Here is an 18,658-nt window from a genome sequence, read left to right on the forward strand (position 1 = left end):
GGGCATGGCTCTCAAGGGGTGGGGGAGAAAGAAAGCCATGAGAGCTTTCTTTCTCCCCACCCCACAAGAGAGCCATACCCAGGCTAGGTTGACCCTATTTTATGTTATCTTAATTGTTAGTGTCATACTAGTAGGAGTCAGAATTGAATTTTAACCTTGACCTGAATGGCAGGACAGCTAATATTTATTAGGAACTAATACTTTGGCAGTCTGATGCGCTGCGAGAGATCATCGGGTGTGCCAATAAAGAGAATTGTGCCTACATATGTATTAATGAACTATTGTATTGTGCTATCTGCACAATATTACAAGAATCTGGAAGATGAATGATCAGCACAGGTGATACTGCACTGAGGCCAACCCGACTGTCATGTGTTTGAACTCTGAACTGTGTAAGCTTTATCCAACCTTAAACCATGGTTTCAAATGGATAACATGCATGGCTCCTACTATAGTAAAGATTAGACAAGACACAACCAATTATCAAATCAATGAATAAGCAATATTAACAGATCATTCAGTCTTTGTGTAATTATCTTGTTTATATGACAAGTCACTAAATGGTGTATTGATCAAAACTTCTTTTAAGCAAGGTAACCTTGTTTTATAACAACTTTTTTTAATTTATCAGATTGAACCCATTCATTTCCTTGACTTAAAATGAGATAAGACAATTCTGAACTATGCAAACCCAACCGTGTAGGAACTGCTAGTTTTTCAAAAGTTCATATAATGATAATATAATTAAAAGCAAAGATCTGCTACAGAAGGATTCAGGTTGGCTAATATGGAGATGTGACTTGCATAAATTGCAGGCGGTTTCAACTCCCATATGAATATTCTAAGATACCAAAATCGGTGTGTGTTATGACACAACCGCTCATGCTTTGCTTTAATGGTAATGATTACCTTGGCAGTCCAGTGTGCCGTAAAAAGTTGTCAGGTGTGTTGAAACACAGAGAGTAACTATTTGTACGATTATTCAACAATTTTGTTGAGGACGGTTGAATGGAGAGCATGTTAGTGTGTCCGTCTGCTAAAGTAAGTGTCGTAAGTTTGATTCAGGTATGAAGCAGTATTTTCTGTTCCCAGTCTCTAACCAATGGCTTCCTACAGACCAACATGGCTCTTATTATAGTAAAGATTGTCTCTATACTTCAAGGGTCATATAATTATCTAAATATTGGCAAAAAATAAATCTAAATATTCAATCTAAATATTGGCAATTTTATAACTTTTTTGTGCATTGTACACCTGAAATTTCAGTTTAGATCAAATCTTTATCATGTAGTATGTGCAAACTTGTTGTAATCGTTTATAAGAGTATGTACTGTGATTGTGGGGTATGTTGCGAGCCAAATAATGTTATTAGATCAATGCACAAGACAACAGTACATTACTAGCTAATTACCTGTGTTAGTGACTGTTTAGAATAAGTCACGCAATGCACACTCAAGCTAACAATTGACAGACTGTAAGCTCTTCATTGAACCGATGATAAAATGTAGGTCAACGCTGCAAGCCATTCACGAGTTGTCTTTTACTGCACAGCTATTTTCTTCAACAAGAGACAACTCCGGATGTGCTCTGAACGCGCAGTACAGTATCAACTAAGAGTTTTATAGCATGCCTAGTTTTTACTTTTTTTAACAATTAACTGTAAAAAATAAATACAATAAATTTATGTCAATTATTAAATCGCAATTTTGCAACTATCGCGGCTTTTGTGTGAAACTACGCTGCATGCGCATGTCGCTATAGGAGACGCATGCTTCCGGTTCAAATAACATTTAGTAGTTCGAGGTTTTTTCTTGTTAGTATTTACAACTTTTCAATTACGACACACAAGATGAGTTTAATGAGATCTAATGCTGGCTCTCCAGCTGGATCTAATATGACCGGGAAAGATTCGCGTAAGCTTAAAATTATGACTTCTGATACCATATTAGGCTGATGTGACAGAATTTAACAGACTCTTTATTTACATTTATCGAGTAATAATATCTTAAATGTTCGTTTGTCATTGTTTAACATGCAGTCATTTGTTAACGTTAAAGTTATTTAATAGTTGTAATTTATTTTTTGCTATGTATGAGCATTATGCCGGTTTGGTAAACTATGCAAACATGTATTTGCTTTTTAGAACTCTCTCATAGGTCTGGTGCTATATCATTTCCCAACTCAGCAGGTCCGACAGCTAAAAATAGAATGATCACAGACTCGGGTGAGTAGGGTCATTGCAGGTATTTAAAAGTTATTGCAGCTATGACACTATCAACGTAGACTAGCTAAGCATATTGTTTTACGCTACACTTCTTGGTTTGGTAGATGTTACATGTAGTCATCATTTAACTGTTTGTAAAAAGGACACAAAAGTGGAATTAAAAACGAAATGCACAAGGTTTATGCTGACTAAACACGCTTGCAATCAAATTGTTTTATAGTTTTTTCTTACCTTCCCATGCTTTTTACTATTTCATAACATCTTAAGTTTCATTATTCTTATAGGTTAAAATTTAATAATGGTTAAGTTTCAACTATCTCATCGTAAAGGTTTTTTAGTGTCTAAACTCATAATGATACCACCTGTTTTATTAATTTTTGGTAGGCTATTTTTTACAAAGAAGCTGTCAGATATTATGTGAATATTTGAGGGATTTCTGTGATTAGTCAGTAATACCAAAGCTGGCTAGCATGGTAAGCAAGGAGACTGGCTAACAGGACTCGCTGTATATAAGACAATGAATCGGTGTTTGAGAAGCCTAGAGAGGGAGAGCAGAATGTGTGATCTGCATGAGTGAGTTTCACTTTTTGCTGGTGAAAAACCTTCAGCAGGTCTGGGCAGACAAGACTATCATGTAGCAGCAGAGGCTGCTGAGCAGTTATTTATTTGTGCACAGGTGTTGGCAGTAGGGACAGCCGTATTTGCGTGAGGTTGGTTTTAGCTATTGTGCTATGGGCATGTAATGCTGTGGTGGTGAAGGCTGGTTGCAAAGGGAAGGTTGGTGTGCCGTTGTTACAGCTTGGTGCAGAGTAACAACTGTTTGTTTTTTGCTCACAGAAAAACGTCACATTGAGTCTTGTCATTGCCAAATGTGAGAGAAATATTTTATTTTCACATTGCTTATGCAAGACAAAAAAATGAGAGAAACATTGTTTTTACCAATAAATTATTGATATGGTAGAAACTATAGAAAGTAATATATTAAGTACATAAAATTACATAAGTTCCTTTACTAGTAATATGCATATTGCCCCTATCTACATTTTAATTGTCATTTTTGTTATATATGCATCAAGTTGTGACAGACAATCGGATATGAATCAGCATTGAAGGATACATTATAAACATACATCTAAGTTTACATCTGTTCATCAATATACATAGGCACCTTTGTGTGCCCTCTTCACATCCATTGACATATTTCAAATATATCATCATATGAAGTGCGGTGTGGGCGAAAGCTGTTTCTTGAAACTTGTGTTTTTTATTAGCACCAACAGCTAAAGAGCCTTTATATTCATGTTGTATCCTCGTTGTCTGTCACCAAAGTTTGCCAGGGTGTGTAGTTTGTTAACCTCTTTTGTAGATGACGGAAATGACCCTAATGTTAACCCATTTAAAATGCCTCTTGACAATGACATCTTCCAACGACGTGATCAGGAAAGACTTAGAAAAAAACAGGTAAATTTTAGTAAGTGCTTTTTTGCAAATTTTTTGCAAAAAAATTTGTTTATTGGTAGTAATACTAGAAGCTGTGCTATTTGTTTGCATAAATCATTTGAAATTTGGGAAACTCTTAAATTGGTATGAGTTGTTTTAGCGCTTGCAAACTGCTGTATTTTTGATTATAACAAACAAGTGACTAAATACTCAAAGTGAAGAGCAAAAGAGCATTTTGCTTCCTTCTTTTAAGATGAAATTCTTATACTCATTGTTTTATTTAAAATATTCAAAGCAGTTTTACGGTTTTAAAGAATTTTGACTAAAGTATTTCTACACATTCAAGTAATACTTTTCACAATAGTGTTTTACGATCTGATCTTACATTCTTTGAATTTTTGTTTAATGACCTACAGTGTCACATGACCTACTCAAATCATGTGACCTTTGTCAGCCGCCACATTTTATTGACCTAATTATTGTGATGATCTTTATCTGAATAACAACATGGTATTGCAGCTTCATAGAATAATCTAAAAATATGTTATGACCCGATACAAGTAATTATTTGAATGACTTAATTTTTCATTATTGCAAAAACTTCAGCTAGTTCTTTGTAGTGCGATTGTTTACTCTGCCTGATTTATTTTTTAAACATAATTCTGGCATTAAACCAAATGTGCATAAATTGACCGTGTTTAATACGAAATACAGATATGATCATTTGTGTATGATATTCACAGCTGAGAGAAAAACAAAAGTCTATGAAGGTACATGAGAAGATGACTTACGCTGCCAAGGTCAACCATAAAACTCGAGCGATGATTCGGCCTGCTGACTCGGATGATGAACAGCAGGCCATTGTTGAGGCACCAGCTGGCGAAAAAGCTGCTGTCGCAGTTAAAGAAGATCCACAATTTGTCATCGCTGTCACTAGAGGTATTTATTATCAGTGTCACCAGAGATATTTATTATCTGTGTCACTAGAAGTATTTATTTTCAATGTCAATACTACTGAAACTTTTAGATGGCCATGTTGAAAAGGAGTCTTTGGCTGAATACATCAACAAAAAGCGGGAAATGTTTCTTGTTCAGGTCAGTTTATGTAACTATATGAACATGTACTAGTAAGAGTACTATTACATGTACTAGTACATGTACTAGTACATGTACTAGTACATGTACTAGTACATGTACTAGTACATGTACTAGTACATGTACTAGTACATGCACTAATACCAGTTCTAGTTACAAGTTATTCTATCTACATGTACATTTTATGTAACCCATGGCGGTGAACTAGAAGCGATGTCCCTCCTAGGTTATCCCTTATATATCATCACATCAAGTGTGCACTTAGGATATGCAACAATTGTTTTTACTTGAGATCTTTAAACTTTGCTGGGAGTTTGTCTGGCATCATTTTACCTACATTTAGGTACGTAATACTTTACTGAGCAATTCTTTCTCCTGATTATCATAAATCACTAAGTATATCTTTGTGTTTACAATAGTATTCTCTTGGTGTGAAACGAGATGAGATGAGAAAACTAGAAGAAATTGCTCAAGCGGAAGAAAAGAAGCTTGAGCTAGCTGAGCAGTACCTCGAAGAAGATGCTGCCATGTTTGATGAGTTCCTCAGAGAGAATGACAAAAACTCGGTAGACGCTATACAAGTGTAAGCATGGCTTTATTACTCCTTCGACAAATTGTAATAGCTGTAACCTTTTTGCGGTATCAAAAAACCCAACTGGTATCTATCTCATGTTTCTTGTATGACCGCGATACATCATGGCATCTCCTCATATGATCTCAGCAGAGCTCTGTTGTTGCTATGATGTTTTTTGTTCTTCGGATGTTCTAGAATATAGTAGAATGTGTTGGATGGTTATTTGTGAGTCTGTGTAAACATCATGTTCTGTCAATCTTTACTATAAAAAGCGCTTCCTCCGTTCACCCATCTGAAGCCAGGCTTTAATGTTGAAAAAAGTGTTGCTTTGTATGGGATTCAAACTCCAACATTCAGTTTACTGGTCAGGCACACTACCATCAGCGACACTCAACCACCTTGCTGCAGTTTACATTAGTTGCGCGCATGCTTATTACTCATGACACACAGGACTGTCAGGGTACTAGTTATTGATAATAAACCAACTACTGCGATGAATATCTGCTATTCAATACATCAAATTCTATAATTGTGTGAGTTCGCTATCTCGACTGTCTTTTAGTATGGGTGAGTCATGACTATTGTTAGTTATAGTTGAGTTGAAGAACTTTTTACTCGCATGACATGACTCCACTTCTCTCCTACGACTCTGTGTCTTTGAGTATTATTTATAACAATCTTCTCTCTCTAACCATGAAATTCATTTTGAAGTGCTGAAGCTGAGACAAAAGCGAAACTGGACAAAGTGGCTGAGATCAAGAAGATAACTACACAAATGATGGGCATAAAGAGTGAGATATCTAAATACGAGGAGTTACTAAAGGAATATCAGCTTTACAAGAAGTTCCTGGATGACGTCTCACCCGAGGTAGGAGTAAGTGCAAGGGCTAGTGGTGATTAGAGCTTCACTGAGCTGCCGATCTAATTGTTTGGTGGCAATTTTTAAAGTAAACGATTTGAAATTCGCCACCATTTAAAAAGATTTCACCAATCGTATATATGATACAATTGTGTAATGGCGATTTCTCTCCCACCTGACAATTTTCAGTGTGTGCAATACTGGAACTAAAACGTACTGGCCTTTTAGTCTTATAATAAGCTCATTCCATGGCCTTCAATGCCCACATACCTTCGTGAAATAAATGTTTAAAATTATCATGAACACAACAATTTCCTTTTAAGTTAAAATATACAACAAAATATTAACAAATGTTTACAGGTTTTATTACATAATAATATTGCGATTCGTCTATCTGGAATATCGAACCTTCTTATGATTTTTAAAAATCATGAAGCTCTAGTGGTGATAGCGAGAACCACGCTATCGCAAGCTCAACAGATATTTTTGATGTCATTTACAATTTCAGCTCAACATATTGTCAGTTACAAATGCCATTGTGCATTCTTGTCGTTATTTTGGTTTTCAGGAAGTACGGCAAGAAAGAGCGAAAAAGAAGGCAGAAAAAATAGCCGAACGGCGGAAGAAAAGATTAGAAGAAGCCAGTAAGAATCACTTAGTTTCTGTTTTTTCATCAGTCTAACTCGTGATGTATACAATCGTATGCCTAGATAATTTAGTGGACATATTATAGTTGTTAGCGATGTAGGAGGGAGGGTTGGTGAAATTGGTAGATGCTAATAAGGTTACACTATAAGTATTTTACAGGTTCAGCGCGTGATCAAGCAGCTCTCACGTCCGCTTCTTCTCGGGCGAAAAGTCGAACTAGAAATAAAAAAGGGTGAGTTTTATGGTATACCTTGTTTGTATTTTCCTTCCTTGTGTTTCTGTTAACCTTGACCTCGCTTAGCTGTGTGGGAGAGCAACCCCTCAAAGATAGAGTATGGTGTCTGCTTAGCTCACTGCCAGCAGAGGAATACTACTACTTACTACTAGCACATGAATCCACAATACTTCATCCACTTGATGCACTCATGCATCGTTTGTACAATCACTCATACATCGGTTGTACAATTACTCATACATTGGTTGTACAATCGCTAATACATTGGTTGTACAATCGCTAATACATTTGTTGTACAATCACTCATACATCGGTTGTACAATCGCCCATACATCGGTTGTACAATCGCCCATACATCGTTTGTACAATCGCTCATGCATCGGTTTTACAATCACTCATACATTGGTTGTACAATTACTCATACATTGGTTGTACAATCACTCATACATCGGTTGTACAATTACTCATACATCGGTTGTACAATCACTCATACAGCGGTTGCACCATCATTCATACATTGGTTGTACGATCGCTCATACATCGGTTGTACAATCGCTCATACATCGGTTGTACAATTACTCATACATTGGTTGTACAATCGCTAATACATTGGTTGTACAATCGCTAATACATTTGTTGTACAATCACTCATACATCGGTTGTACAATCACCCATACATCGGTTGTACAATCGCCCATACATCGTTTGTACAATCGCTCATGCATCGGTTTTACAATCACTCATACATTGGTTGTACAATTACTCATACATTGGTTGTACAATCACTCATACATCGGTTGTACAATTACTCATACATCGGTTGTACAATCACTCATACAGCGGTTGCACCATCACTCATACATTGGTTGTACGATCGCTCATACATCGGTTGTACAATCGCTCATACATTGGTTGTACAATCGCTAATACATCGGTTGTACAATCGCTAATACATTTGTTGTACAATCACTCATACATTGGTTGTACAATCGGTCATACATCGGTTGTACAATCGCCCATACATCGTTTGTACAATCGCTCATGCATCGGTTTTACAATCACTCATACATTGGTTGTACAATTACTCATACATTGGTTGTATAATCACTCATACATCGATTGCACAATCGCTCATACATTGGTTGTACAATTACTCATACATCGGTTGTACATTCACTCGTATATTGGTTGTACACACAACCATATATAGTATACGTTGAACAATTACTTAGAACTGCTTCTGTTGATTTGAATATGGTTTTCTTTGTGATTTTATCGCCATAACTCTAGTTAGAAACATTTAAAGCCTTCAATTGTCTATAATTACATGCTCTAACTATGAAGATGTCTCTAACCTCACATGTCTATTTGATGAACCTCATTATTTTCTCACTCTTCAGTCCTAGTCTCTACCCAGCAGCCTCTTCGCTTTCACCGACAACAAGCAGACGACCGTCTGTCTCGAAGGACTATCCCGCTGACATGATTTCTCATAGCCTTGGCATTCGACGTGCCGCTTCCATCTCACGGCGAAGATCATCTCTGTACGCTTTACTTCAGTTCTTGCTCTCTATTTCTGTTCATTATCACATCTCCCTCAAGCTCCATCTCAACCACTACTTGGGTAGTCCTCTCTCAATCTCTCTCTCCAGTTCTGTTCTCTATCTGCTGTCTGTCTTGGTTGTTCTCTCACTGAGCCAGCTTCTTGTCTCTGTTTCCACTTTTATCTTTTGTATTTGCTTTATCTCCTTTATGTTTGTCCTTTCAGCATTACTAACTAATTATTTTGGCTCGCTTTTCATGCTTGTTGTGTTAAGGTTTTTGTTAGTTCTCTTGCCCTTGCTTCCTATGAACCTACTTCACTTTTAACACTTTGTTTCATGTCTTAAAATACTACAGCTGAAGTTTCAACAAAAAATTAAGCTTGCTAAAGACAAGGATTTTAATCCAGTTTCTTCCAAAGCATTCTCAACACACATTGTCTGGATTTATGGCTTGTCTCAGCATCGTACAGCAGTATTTCACTGCTCTTTTTTCACCAGGGCCAAGGAAGATGGTCAGGGTAAAGAGGCTGCTCAAACCCCAACCACCGAGCCTGAAAACCTGTCGGACGTGGAGGATGCTGTAGAAGAGCCAGACCTTTGGTTCACAGATCCCCAGCAGCTTCTTGATATTTTTGGAGAGCTTGAAGAACAAAATCTTTCTCTCATCCAGAACTCACAGGAGACAGAAGAGGCTTTGGAAGAAATGAGACAAACAATCAAAGTGACACAAATTAAAATGTAAGCCACTGATTGTGTTAAGAAATCTTTTGATTTTCGAATCTTAAAGTAAAAATTATAGTGAGCTATAGCATGCTCCGATGAAGTCTCGATGTTTTGTATTCTGAGAAGGTTCAGTCCCTAAATCTTGCAGTAACCAATTCAAATTTCTTTCAACCCACAGAGTTTCATATCAAGTTAAGCCATTCAAGTGCTGTTCGGATATGAAAATCTGTCGTTTCAAGTCAATTCAAAATCAAAACACTATAATATTAATTAAATATTACCTTGTGATATACAAGGTAATATTTTGTTGATATTATTCTCATATAATTAATAGTTATATAATTGTTATGTAATGAATATACTCCTTTGATGTTTCAAACGATTTGCCTACTATTATCATTGGCATTATCATCTTGAGCAGGTAAGTCAGCATAAGGTAAGTCAGCATAAGGTTTGTCAGCATAAGGTAAGTCAGCATAAGGTTTCTAATCTTTGACCACATTATTGTAGTTACATAGACTTTTTCAATGTTCTGACAAACATTGGAAAAAGTCACAATGTGTTACAAAATGATGCAAAATAAAAAAGTTTTCCTTAGTGGCAAAATTTAACTAATAATTTAGATGCTATTCACTTGTTTGGGCAGTTCGAGTTTACTGGTAATTTTCAGTGAGACACATGTAGTCATCAAGCTAAATTATTTAAATTAGACTGTTTTATTTTTAAAGTTGCGCCTATATTAAAAGATTTTCTTAATTGTTTTAAAATCATGAACCAAGTTTGTAATTAAATTTGGTGTCAAACAATAACTGAAGGACTAGAAAAAAGTTTATAAATGATATTAGTTTAGTAGGATTTGTTCTGATATACCACTTTCATGCTGTTGAGATATCATAAGATTTTTTAAACATGCTTTGTACACAAGAATATTATGGTCGTTATCCAGTTAAATATAACTACCCTGTAGTCATAATATAGTTATTAGGAATACAGCTAAGAATACATACCCTATCTGTGATAAAGGATTGAGCATGTCACTAAGGGGGGAACATAGGCTAGTTCAGCTAGATGGGTACAGCGTGATATCTATTGGGTGACTTCAGGGAGAAGGAGACTGCCATACTGAAGGAGCAAATAGACAAGTTGAACACTGCCATTTACAAGGAAGAGGCTAAGGCTAATGAATTGGAAATGAAAGCAAAGTAAGTCCAATTCTTTTAGTATAATCTTGTTTTCATAATTTTTATGACTCTAGATTTTTTGCTTATGCGTATTATATTTTAAGCTATGCTAAAACTGTGCAGCCCGTTGATTGATGAAAGTGTTCTTCATTCTGAGCTGTCTGAATGCTGGGTAGTGCTTAATAATTAGTAACTTATGTTTATTTGTACTGAACTTTCAAATATTTTTACAGTCTAGTGTTCATTCATCAGTTATTTGTCTAGGTTAAATAATTGAGAGTTGAGTTTATAAGTTATTGCTTACAGTTATGAGTTGAATGTTTGTTGACTAGTGCTTACTGGCCAATGCTTAGTGCTTACTGGCCAATGCTTAGTGCTTACTGCCTAATGCTTAGTGCTTACTGCCTAATGTTTAGTGCTTACTGGCCAAGGCTTAGTGCCCAATGCTTAGTACTTACTGGACAATGCATAGTGCCCAATGCTTAGTGCTTACTGGCCAGTGCTTAGTGCCTAATGCTTAGTGCTTACTGGCCAAGGCTTAGTGCCCAATGCTTAGTGCTTACTGGACAATGCATAGTGCCCAATGCTTAGTGCTTACTGGCCAATTCTTAGTGCTTATTGGCCAATTCTTAGTGCTTACTGCCCAATGCCTAGTGCTTACTGCTCAATGCTTAGTGCTTATTGGCCAATTCTTAGTGCTTACTGCCCAATGCCCAGCGCTTACTGCCTACTATTTACTGCTAAGTGTCTGTAGGTTGCAGCTTATTGATTAGCATCCACTATGTAGCTTTGGCTGATTAGTTTACTGCTACTAGTAATAATACTGTATTGTGTACTAAGCAAGCATGGTTTACTATACAGTATTACCACGTGTCCTACACTGCATGACTCCGCTAGTCCGACACTGCATGACTCCGCATGACCCATTATTTTAATTTGCCTGTTGCTTGTATATGTATATAATTCTGTTGTACTAATACAAATTCTAGTGTCACCTACGAGTTATATTGCTTATACATGTAATTATAGATCACACTCTGTCAGTGTGTAACAGTAAAAAGGCGCTGGGGTCAGTTCAAAAAATTGAAATTGAAAAATGTGTCTGTAAGATGTATATACTTTAAAGTTTCGCTCTGAATGTGTACAAAATCCTATGAAATGTGTAGTTTTAGTAAAATATTTGCACCATTAAATGCTCCCGGCATGTGCGTCAACATTACACTGCAAGATCTAAACGTACTAATCTCTACATCCGGGTCCAAAATTGACAGCTCACTGCTGATCTGTTGCAAGACTTTGCTTTGACTTAAACACAACATATCCCATCTAACACCCATTGAATATCGCATATAACGTCATTTGCAAATGTACCAGGTTTTGTTTTTTGCTAATGCTTGCAATTCGGTCATTCCCAAGTCATTTACATAATTTAACTCTAACCAGCTCGTTAAAGGTTTGCTGTTGTCTAACTCTTTACCAGTCTCTTTGCCAGACGGATTGTGGGCAAACAATCAAACAGGTACACTTTTTGTGCATTTGTGTACAAACCAGTAGTCCAGGACTTCTCCAATCCATCAATCGATATAATCCGTCCATTTCTGCTAATCTTCTATTTTTAGACTACTTTAACACTCGTGTTTGCTCTCCCATAGACACGCCTGTCTCACTTTTGCTCTCCCATAGACACGCCTGTCTCACTTTTTACCGATAGCTAGTTATAAAATGACCAGCCGTGGTTGCACTCTTTATAATTGTATACAGTTTGCACTTTATTTTGGTTGTGGTGGGTCTACCTGTTTGAGACCTGGTGATTGGTGGGTCTAACTGTTTTAGACATAGTGATTGGTGGGTCTAACTGTTTGAGACTTATGTGATTGGTGAGTCTAACTTTTTGAGACTTAGCGATTGGGCAATGAAGAGAGATTGATCAAATTAAACTAGTTATCTCATAGGTTTCTCTCGCTTGTTTTTTATGTATGTGAAAATATGTTAACGAGATTGGAGGCATGAAGAAGATATTCAAAAAATGGTTGTATCACATAGCTCCAACTCTCATCTTTTCTGCTATTTGTCATTCAATTTTTCAAAGTGTCGCATGAGATATCCGTGTAAAAGTGGACTATTATTGGAAAAATCAACTCTTTTGGTGCTAGGATTGGTTTGTGGTAAATTCATCTGGAGTTCCTGTTTGCTATAGAGATAGTCTGTATTTAATATTTAGTGTGTGGGGTCCTAGCACCTGATTGTCATTGTCAGTAGCACTTTTCATGCTTACATCATGCCTTCACACTTTTTAGGGTTGTCTGGATCACACACATTCGACAGGTTGCGCCTTTTGTGTGCTGTTGTTGTCATTGGAATAGTTTTTTGCTATATTTCAGCTACCGTGTCAGTGTCAGCAGTGTTGAGGATTTTATCTGACACGGGATACTGTAGAGATTGTCAAAAACAATATAACTATACTATCACTAATGTTTTCAAAGCTATGAAACTATAAAAATATTTCTTGCGTATAAAGCTTACCTCAAGGCAACATCATTAAGTGACGATGCATGTCATATTGTTAATGATACTCTTCCGCATAGACCCTGATGACATTTTCATAAAATTGTTTTTTTTCAAAGGTAGCACGGTTCTCCGAATTCATTTAGAGCAAATAGTATATAGTAGATCATCATTTCTAAAAGTACCACAAAACTTTGGCCTGTTTGTCTTATCAGGAGAGGTCATTATAGTAGCAATAATTTATGCTAAGACAATACGAGTCTCATTTATGAGTCAAAGATGCTGTCATCTTTGACTCATAATTGAATCATGGCAACAAAATGCGAGCTTCTTACAAATTATATATATTATTTTATAGCCATTTTAAAGAACTTATTTACAACGGCAATTTTGTTAACTTTTGCCTTTGAAGGAAAGATTTGAGTATTATTTTGAGATTTCTGTTGAAGGACGGTTGTATACCCACCCTGTCTTCATCCTTCCTTGTTTTAAGTCTTAGTTTTTCTGTGCATTATGGAAAACATCTCAGAGATAGCGTTGTCTGCCAAAGCCAAATAAAAACTATATATACATGTAAGTAACAATTATCTATAAATGTTCTAGAATGTTCTCATTTGGAGAATTTAAACAGGAAGACCAAGACCAAATGCTTGCAGCTCTCAACAGAAAGGTGGCTGAAGTATATGGAGCGTGCATTGGCCAGAATGAAGCCAACATTAGGTATGTACTAACTTGTTTGTTTTGATTCCGTTCTTTGTGTCCGGAGTGTTGACAGAGTTTATCATTTCGCTCAAAACATTATATGCTGGTCTAACTTTTTAAAGTCGTTCGCCTAAATTCATTAGCATTTTATGCTTTAAGCTGGTAGTTTCAAGTTGGATAGGCTTCTTCAAGCTCAATAAATTCTCGTATGAGTGAGACAATCTTTAGTGCAACAACAATTGGTCTATCCGCCAGAAGCCACAATTGAAGGTTTGAAATAATATTATGTTGTACAGGATTAAAACACACGACATACAATCTGGTATACCAACACTCAAACACCTGCACAAATCAGCCACCTTTCAAAGTTTTGGAATAATTGTGCGTATAGTTAATACATCTCTCACGGTTTACTAGACTGCCAGGGTACTAGCAGTGATAAAGCTGCTCAGCCGTGTTTATAAATTGAGAGTTGCGTTAGATGCGGACAGACAACTTCTATTTACTAGATATGGTTCTACTCTCACTGGGCGGCTACACAGCAGTCAAAGCAAGGCTTGCCATATAGGTAGATAATTTTTTTAAGCTGACCTGACATGAAAAAGTTTTAAACCAAACAGCTCTGGCCGCCCTAACCTTTGTTTGGTCAAGGACAACCAATATGCATATGCATACCAACTTGCATCTGATCGGACAGCCTTTTATTAGTGAATGCAGCATTTACATTATTTTTTCGTAAGCAGTTGTCAAAAATGTAATAAAATAAAAGGGAATAGCTTTACCATACTGAGTTTTCTGGCCACTTGCAAACCTTGCTTTGTGTCTGTGGAAATATGCACCCTTTACAAGCATTGCTTAGGTTGCTGAGTAGCCACTCCTTTTCAGCAACTTATCACTGGGAATATATTATTTGATGTACACTGTATTTAGTATATTAAATGACTATATTTTACACTTCTCTACTCATGACATACACAATGAGTGTTCTCTTTATCTCTATTCCAACAGTACGCTGCAGATGCTCACAAATATTGAGAATCGTCTGGAGGAGCTCTTTGAGCAGATAGAGATGATGCCTGCTGACAAGGTTGAAGCTGCCGAGAAGGTAAGGCAGCATAAATTACCCATGGCTTACTGCGAGAATAGAAGTGAAACAAGAATGCACAGCATATTTGGCTTGGCAGCATTTTCACCAAGTGTAACTTGTCAGCCACCGACATCTGTAACCTTTTTGTCTCATTGCATCCTTTTTACTTCTAGCACTTACTGGTTAGCAAGTCGTTTTTTAGAAATCGTAGCTTTTAACTGACATCTTGTCTCTGACTTTCAAAAATCCAAAGAGTTCGTTTAGCTTATAGCTTTGGGATTATTTATAGCGTGTTCTAAAATATTTGACTAAGGTCAGGTTGTTCCAATGTTTTCATATTTCCCACGTGTACTTCAAAGGGATGCGCATGAAAACAAATCTATTATTGAATGCAGAGACCCAATATGCCACCACATAGCCGTACTTGTATCAATAAATTAGGAGTTATCTTCTCTATGTTGCTTTCAGCAGTACACTAGTTATTCTTAGTAATTATCAACAAAGGATGTTTTTTTTTACATGCCAAAACTATTACTTGCCAAAACAAAAATGAGAAAACAGAAATCAGAAATTATTGAATGAGTTTAACACAAGGGTTTTAAAAGTTGATAATCTAATAGCATTGCGGAGGAGTTGGGACAGTGAATTGCAGGTCATACTAACAGAAAGTTCATAAACTGAAACAAACAATGTTTTAGGTAGTATGTTGGTGTCATCGAACAGGAAATGATGTTGTTCGTATGTGTGGAAGGATAAATACATATATTCTGGGCATAGTTTACGCAGGATTTTGAAACCTGTTATAGAAATGAGCAAGTTGAGATAAGCCAATACTGTACGTTGATATAAGCCAATACTGTATGTTGATATAAGCTAATACTGTATGTTGATATAAGCAAATACTGTATGTTGAGATAAGCAAATACTGTATGTTGATATAAGCAAATACTGTATGTTGATATAAGCTAATACTGTATGTTGATATAAGCAAATACTGTATGTTGAGATAAGCCAATACTGTATGTTGATATAAGCTAATACTGTATGTTGATATAAGCCAATACTGTATGTTGATATAAGCCAATACTGTACATTGATATAAGCCAATACTGTATGTTGAGATAAGCCAATACTGTATGTTGATATAAGCCAATACTGTACGTTGATATAAGCCAATACTGTATGTTGAGATAAGCCAATACTGTACATTGAGATAAGCCAATACTGTATGTTGATATAAGCCAATACTGTATGTTGATATAAGCCAATACTGTATGTTGAGATAAGCGAATACTGTATGTTGATATAAGCCAATACTGTATGTTGAGATAAGCAAATACTGTACGTTGATATAAGCTAATACTGTATGTTGATATAAGCCAATACTGTATGTTGATATAAGCCAATACTGTACATTGATATAAGCCAATACTGTATGTTGAGATAAGCCAATACTGTATGTTGAGATAAGCAAATACTGTATGTTGAGATAAGCCAATACTGTATGTTGAGATAAGCCAATACTGTATGTTGATATAAGCCAATACTGTATGTTGAGATAAGCAAATACTGTATGTTGATATAAGCCAATACTGTATGTTGAGATAAGCAAATACTGTATGTTGATATAAGCAAATACTGTATGTTGATATAAGCAAATACTGTATGTTGATATAAGCCAATACTGTATGTTGAGATAAGCCAATACTGTATGTTGAGATAAGCCAATACTATATGTTGAGATAAGCCAATACTGTATGTTGATATAAGCCAATACTGTACATTGATATAAGCCAATACTGTATGTTGAGATAAGCCAATACTGTACATTGATATAAGCCAATACTGTATGTTGAGATAAGCCAATACTGTATGTTGAGATAAGCAAATACTGTATGTTGATATAAGCCAATACTGTATGTTGAGATAAGCAAATACTGTATGTTGATATAAGCAAATACTGTATGTTGATATAAGCCAATACTGTATGTTGAGATAAGCCAATACTGTATGTTGATATAAGCCAATACTGTATGTTGATATAAGCCAATACTGTATGTTGAGATAAGCGAATACTGTATGTTGATATAAGCCAATACTGTACGTTGAGATAAGCCAATACTGTACGTTGATATAAGCCAATACTGTATGTTGAGATAAGCCAATACTGTATGTTGATATAAGCCAATACTGTACGTTGATATAAGCCAATACTGTATGTTGAGATAAGCCAATACTGTACATTGATATAATACTGTATGTTGATATAAGCCAATACTGTACGTTGATATAAGCCAATACTGTATGTTGAGATAAGCCAATACTGTACATTGATATAAGCCAATACTGTATGTTGAGATAAGCCAATACTGTACATTGATATAAGCCAATACTGTACGTTGATATAAGCCAATACTGTACGTTGATATAAGCCAATACTGTACGTTGATATAAGCTAATACTGTACATTGATATAAGCCAATACTGTACATTGAGAGATTTTAGGATGTGATTGGTGGAAGTGTGATGAGCTGGAATTTGTGATCGGTAGTACACAAGTCTTAGTATGGGTTTCTGTTAGAGGAATATCCTTTTCTGCTGTCGGTGTGGTGAGACGAGGAAATATATATGAATGCCAGTGATCAGATGACAATGCGTAGACTGCAAGTAAAACAACAGCGTTGGTTTCTGTTTATTGAATATCTACATCGCCTCAAACGAAACATGTCTGAAGATCATCGCTTGTGATTTTAATCGCTCTTCAAATGTGGACCAAATTGAGAGGATTTTATTAAGCCTAGAGGTAGCGATTTTTTTAAATAGGTTGTTCATCTATAATAGCCTTTGTTCTTAGGCTAAGGAGAAGGAGAGACGATTGAAGGCTAGAGAAGAGAAAATGGAGCAGCAGAGGCTACACCAAGAGGAAAGGGTGCGAAGGGCTTTGGAAAGAGCCAAGGCGGAGCCAAAAAGGAAGGTCTGTTTTTTATTGGTCAGCCTCTCTCATCATATTCATAGCTTTCTTCTGAATATGCAAACTTCTTCTGCATACAACCTTAGTATGTCAACAACCATCCAAATAGCCTGCCTAGGAGAATCAAACTACTACTAGTCTCTCTAGTCTATTAAAGTATCTCCACCTTGTGCTCTCCTTTTAGATGGGTAAAAAGCTCGTCTTCAGATCGGAGCCGCCGGCGATTAAGAAAAAGGATGAGAGTGGAGCGGACAAGGCGAGCAGAGAGGAAGAAGAGTTGGCATACTTTTTTACATAGACTTTTCTAGAACATTTTATTGCAGTCATCTGTATCAAAGCGTCGGCTACCGTCTCTTCACTAAAATATACAATTTATAAAAAGTCGTGTAATGTGAATTATATTTCTATGTAAAATTATATATAGAAAATATGCTTTAAATATTGGATGGAATAAAAATATCCCAAAGTCCAGTTTGTCCATTTTATGTTAGTTCGCTGACATTCAACATGATCAAATTTGTCAGTTTTCTTAGAATGTTCAAAAGGATAATGTCATACCTCAACCCTAGTTTATAGGCTGTCAGGATACAGGTCGAGGTAACAAGTTCAGTTTACATTACAAGAGATAAAGGTTTGACTGTAGTAGGTATTTCATGTTTAGTTTACATTACAAAACGTACAGGTTTGACTGGTTGGTATTTCATGTTTAGTTTACATTACAAGAAGCAGAAGCTTGACTGTAGCAGGTATTTGATGTTTAGTTTACATTACAAGATGTAGAGGTTTGACTGTAGCAAGTATGTGATGTTTAGTTTACATCACAAGATGTAGAGGTTTGACTGTAGCAAGTATTTCATGTTTAGTTTACAT

The 18,658-nt window shown here is 36.1% G+C and overlaps 1 protein-coding gene across 1 annotated transcript; it reads left to right on the top strand.

Moving 5' to 3' along the window:
- Nucleotides 1-1,783: 1,783 nt before the first annotated feature.
- LOC137391084 (cilia- and flagella-associated protein 100-like) lies at nucleotides 1,784-18,204 on the top strand. The gene is made up of 15 exons (XM_068077435.1): nucleotides 1,784-1,913; nucleotides 2,144-2,224; nucleotides 3,591-3,685; nucleotides 4,408-4,603; nucleotides 4,692-4,759; nucleotides 5,179-5,342; nucleotides 6,045-6,201; nucleotides 6,761-6,836; nucleotides 7,000-7,072; nucleotides 9,118-9,357; nucleotides 10,446-10,544; nucleotides 13,632-13,748; nucleotides 14,739-14,835; nucleotides 17,672-17,791; nucleotides 17,973-18,204. The coding sequence occupies exons 1-15, from the start codon at nucleotides 1,850-1,852 to the stop codon at nucleotides 18,084-18,086; spliced, it is 1,761 nt and encodes a 586-aa protein (XP_067933536.1). The 5' UTR covers nucleotides 1,784-1,849; the 3' UTR covers nucleotides 18,087-18,204.
- The last annotated feature ends 454 nt before the right edge of the window (nucleotides 18,205-18,658 follow it).

Source organism: Watersipora subatra, chromosome 3 (genome assembly GCF_963576615.1).
Source record: "Watersipora subatra chromosome 3, tzWatSuba1.1, whole genome shotgun sequence".
Lineage (NCBI taxonomy): Eukaryota > Metazoa > Bryozoa > Gymnolaemata > Cheilostomatida > Watersiporidae > Watersipora > Watersipora subatra.

Excerpts from the sequence above, each read along its gene's own strand:
- LOC137391084 (XM_068077435.1), top strand. The coding sequence starts at position 1,850 with ATGAGTTTAATGAGATCTAATGCTGGCTCTCCAGCTGGATCTAATATG. Across the intron at positions 1,914-2,143 it reads TATGACCGGGAAAGATTCGC|AACTCTCTCATAGGTCTGGT; the intron begins GTAAGCTTAAAA and ends TTTGCTTTTTAG. Across the intron at positions 17,792-17,972 it reads AGGCGGAGCCAAAAAGGAAG|ATGGGTAAAAAGCTCGTCTT; the intron begins GTCTGTTTTTTA and ends CTCTCCTTTTAG.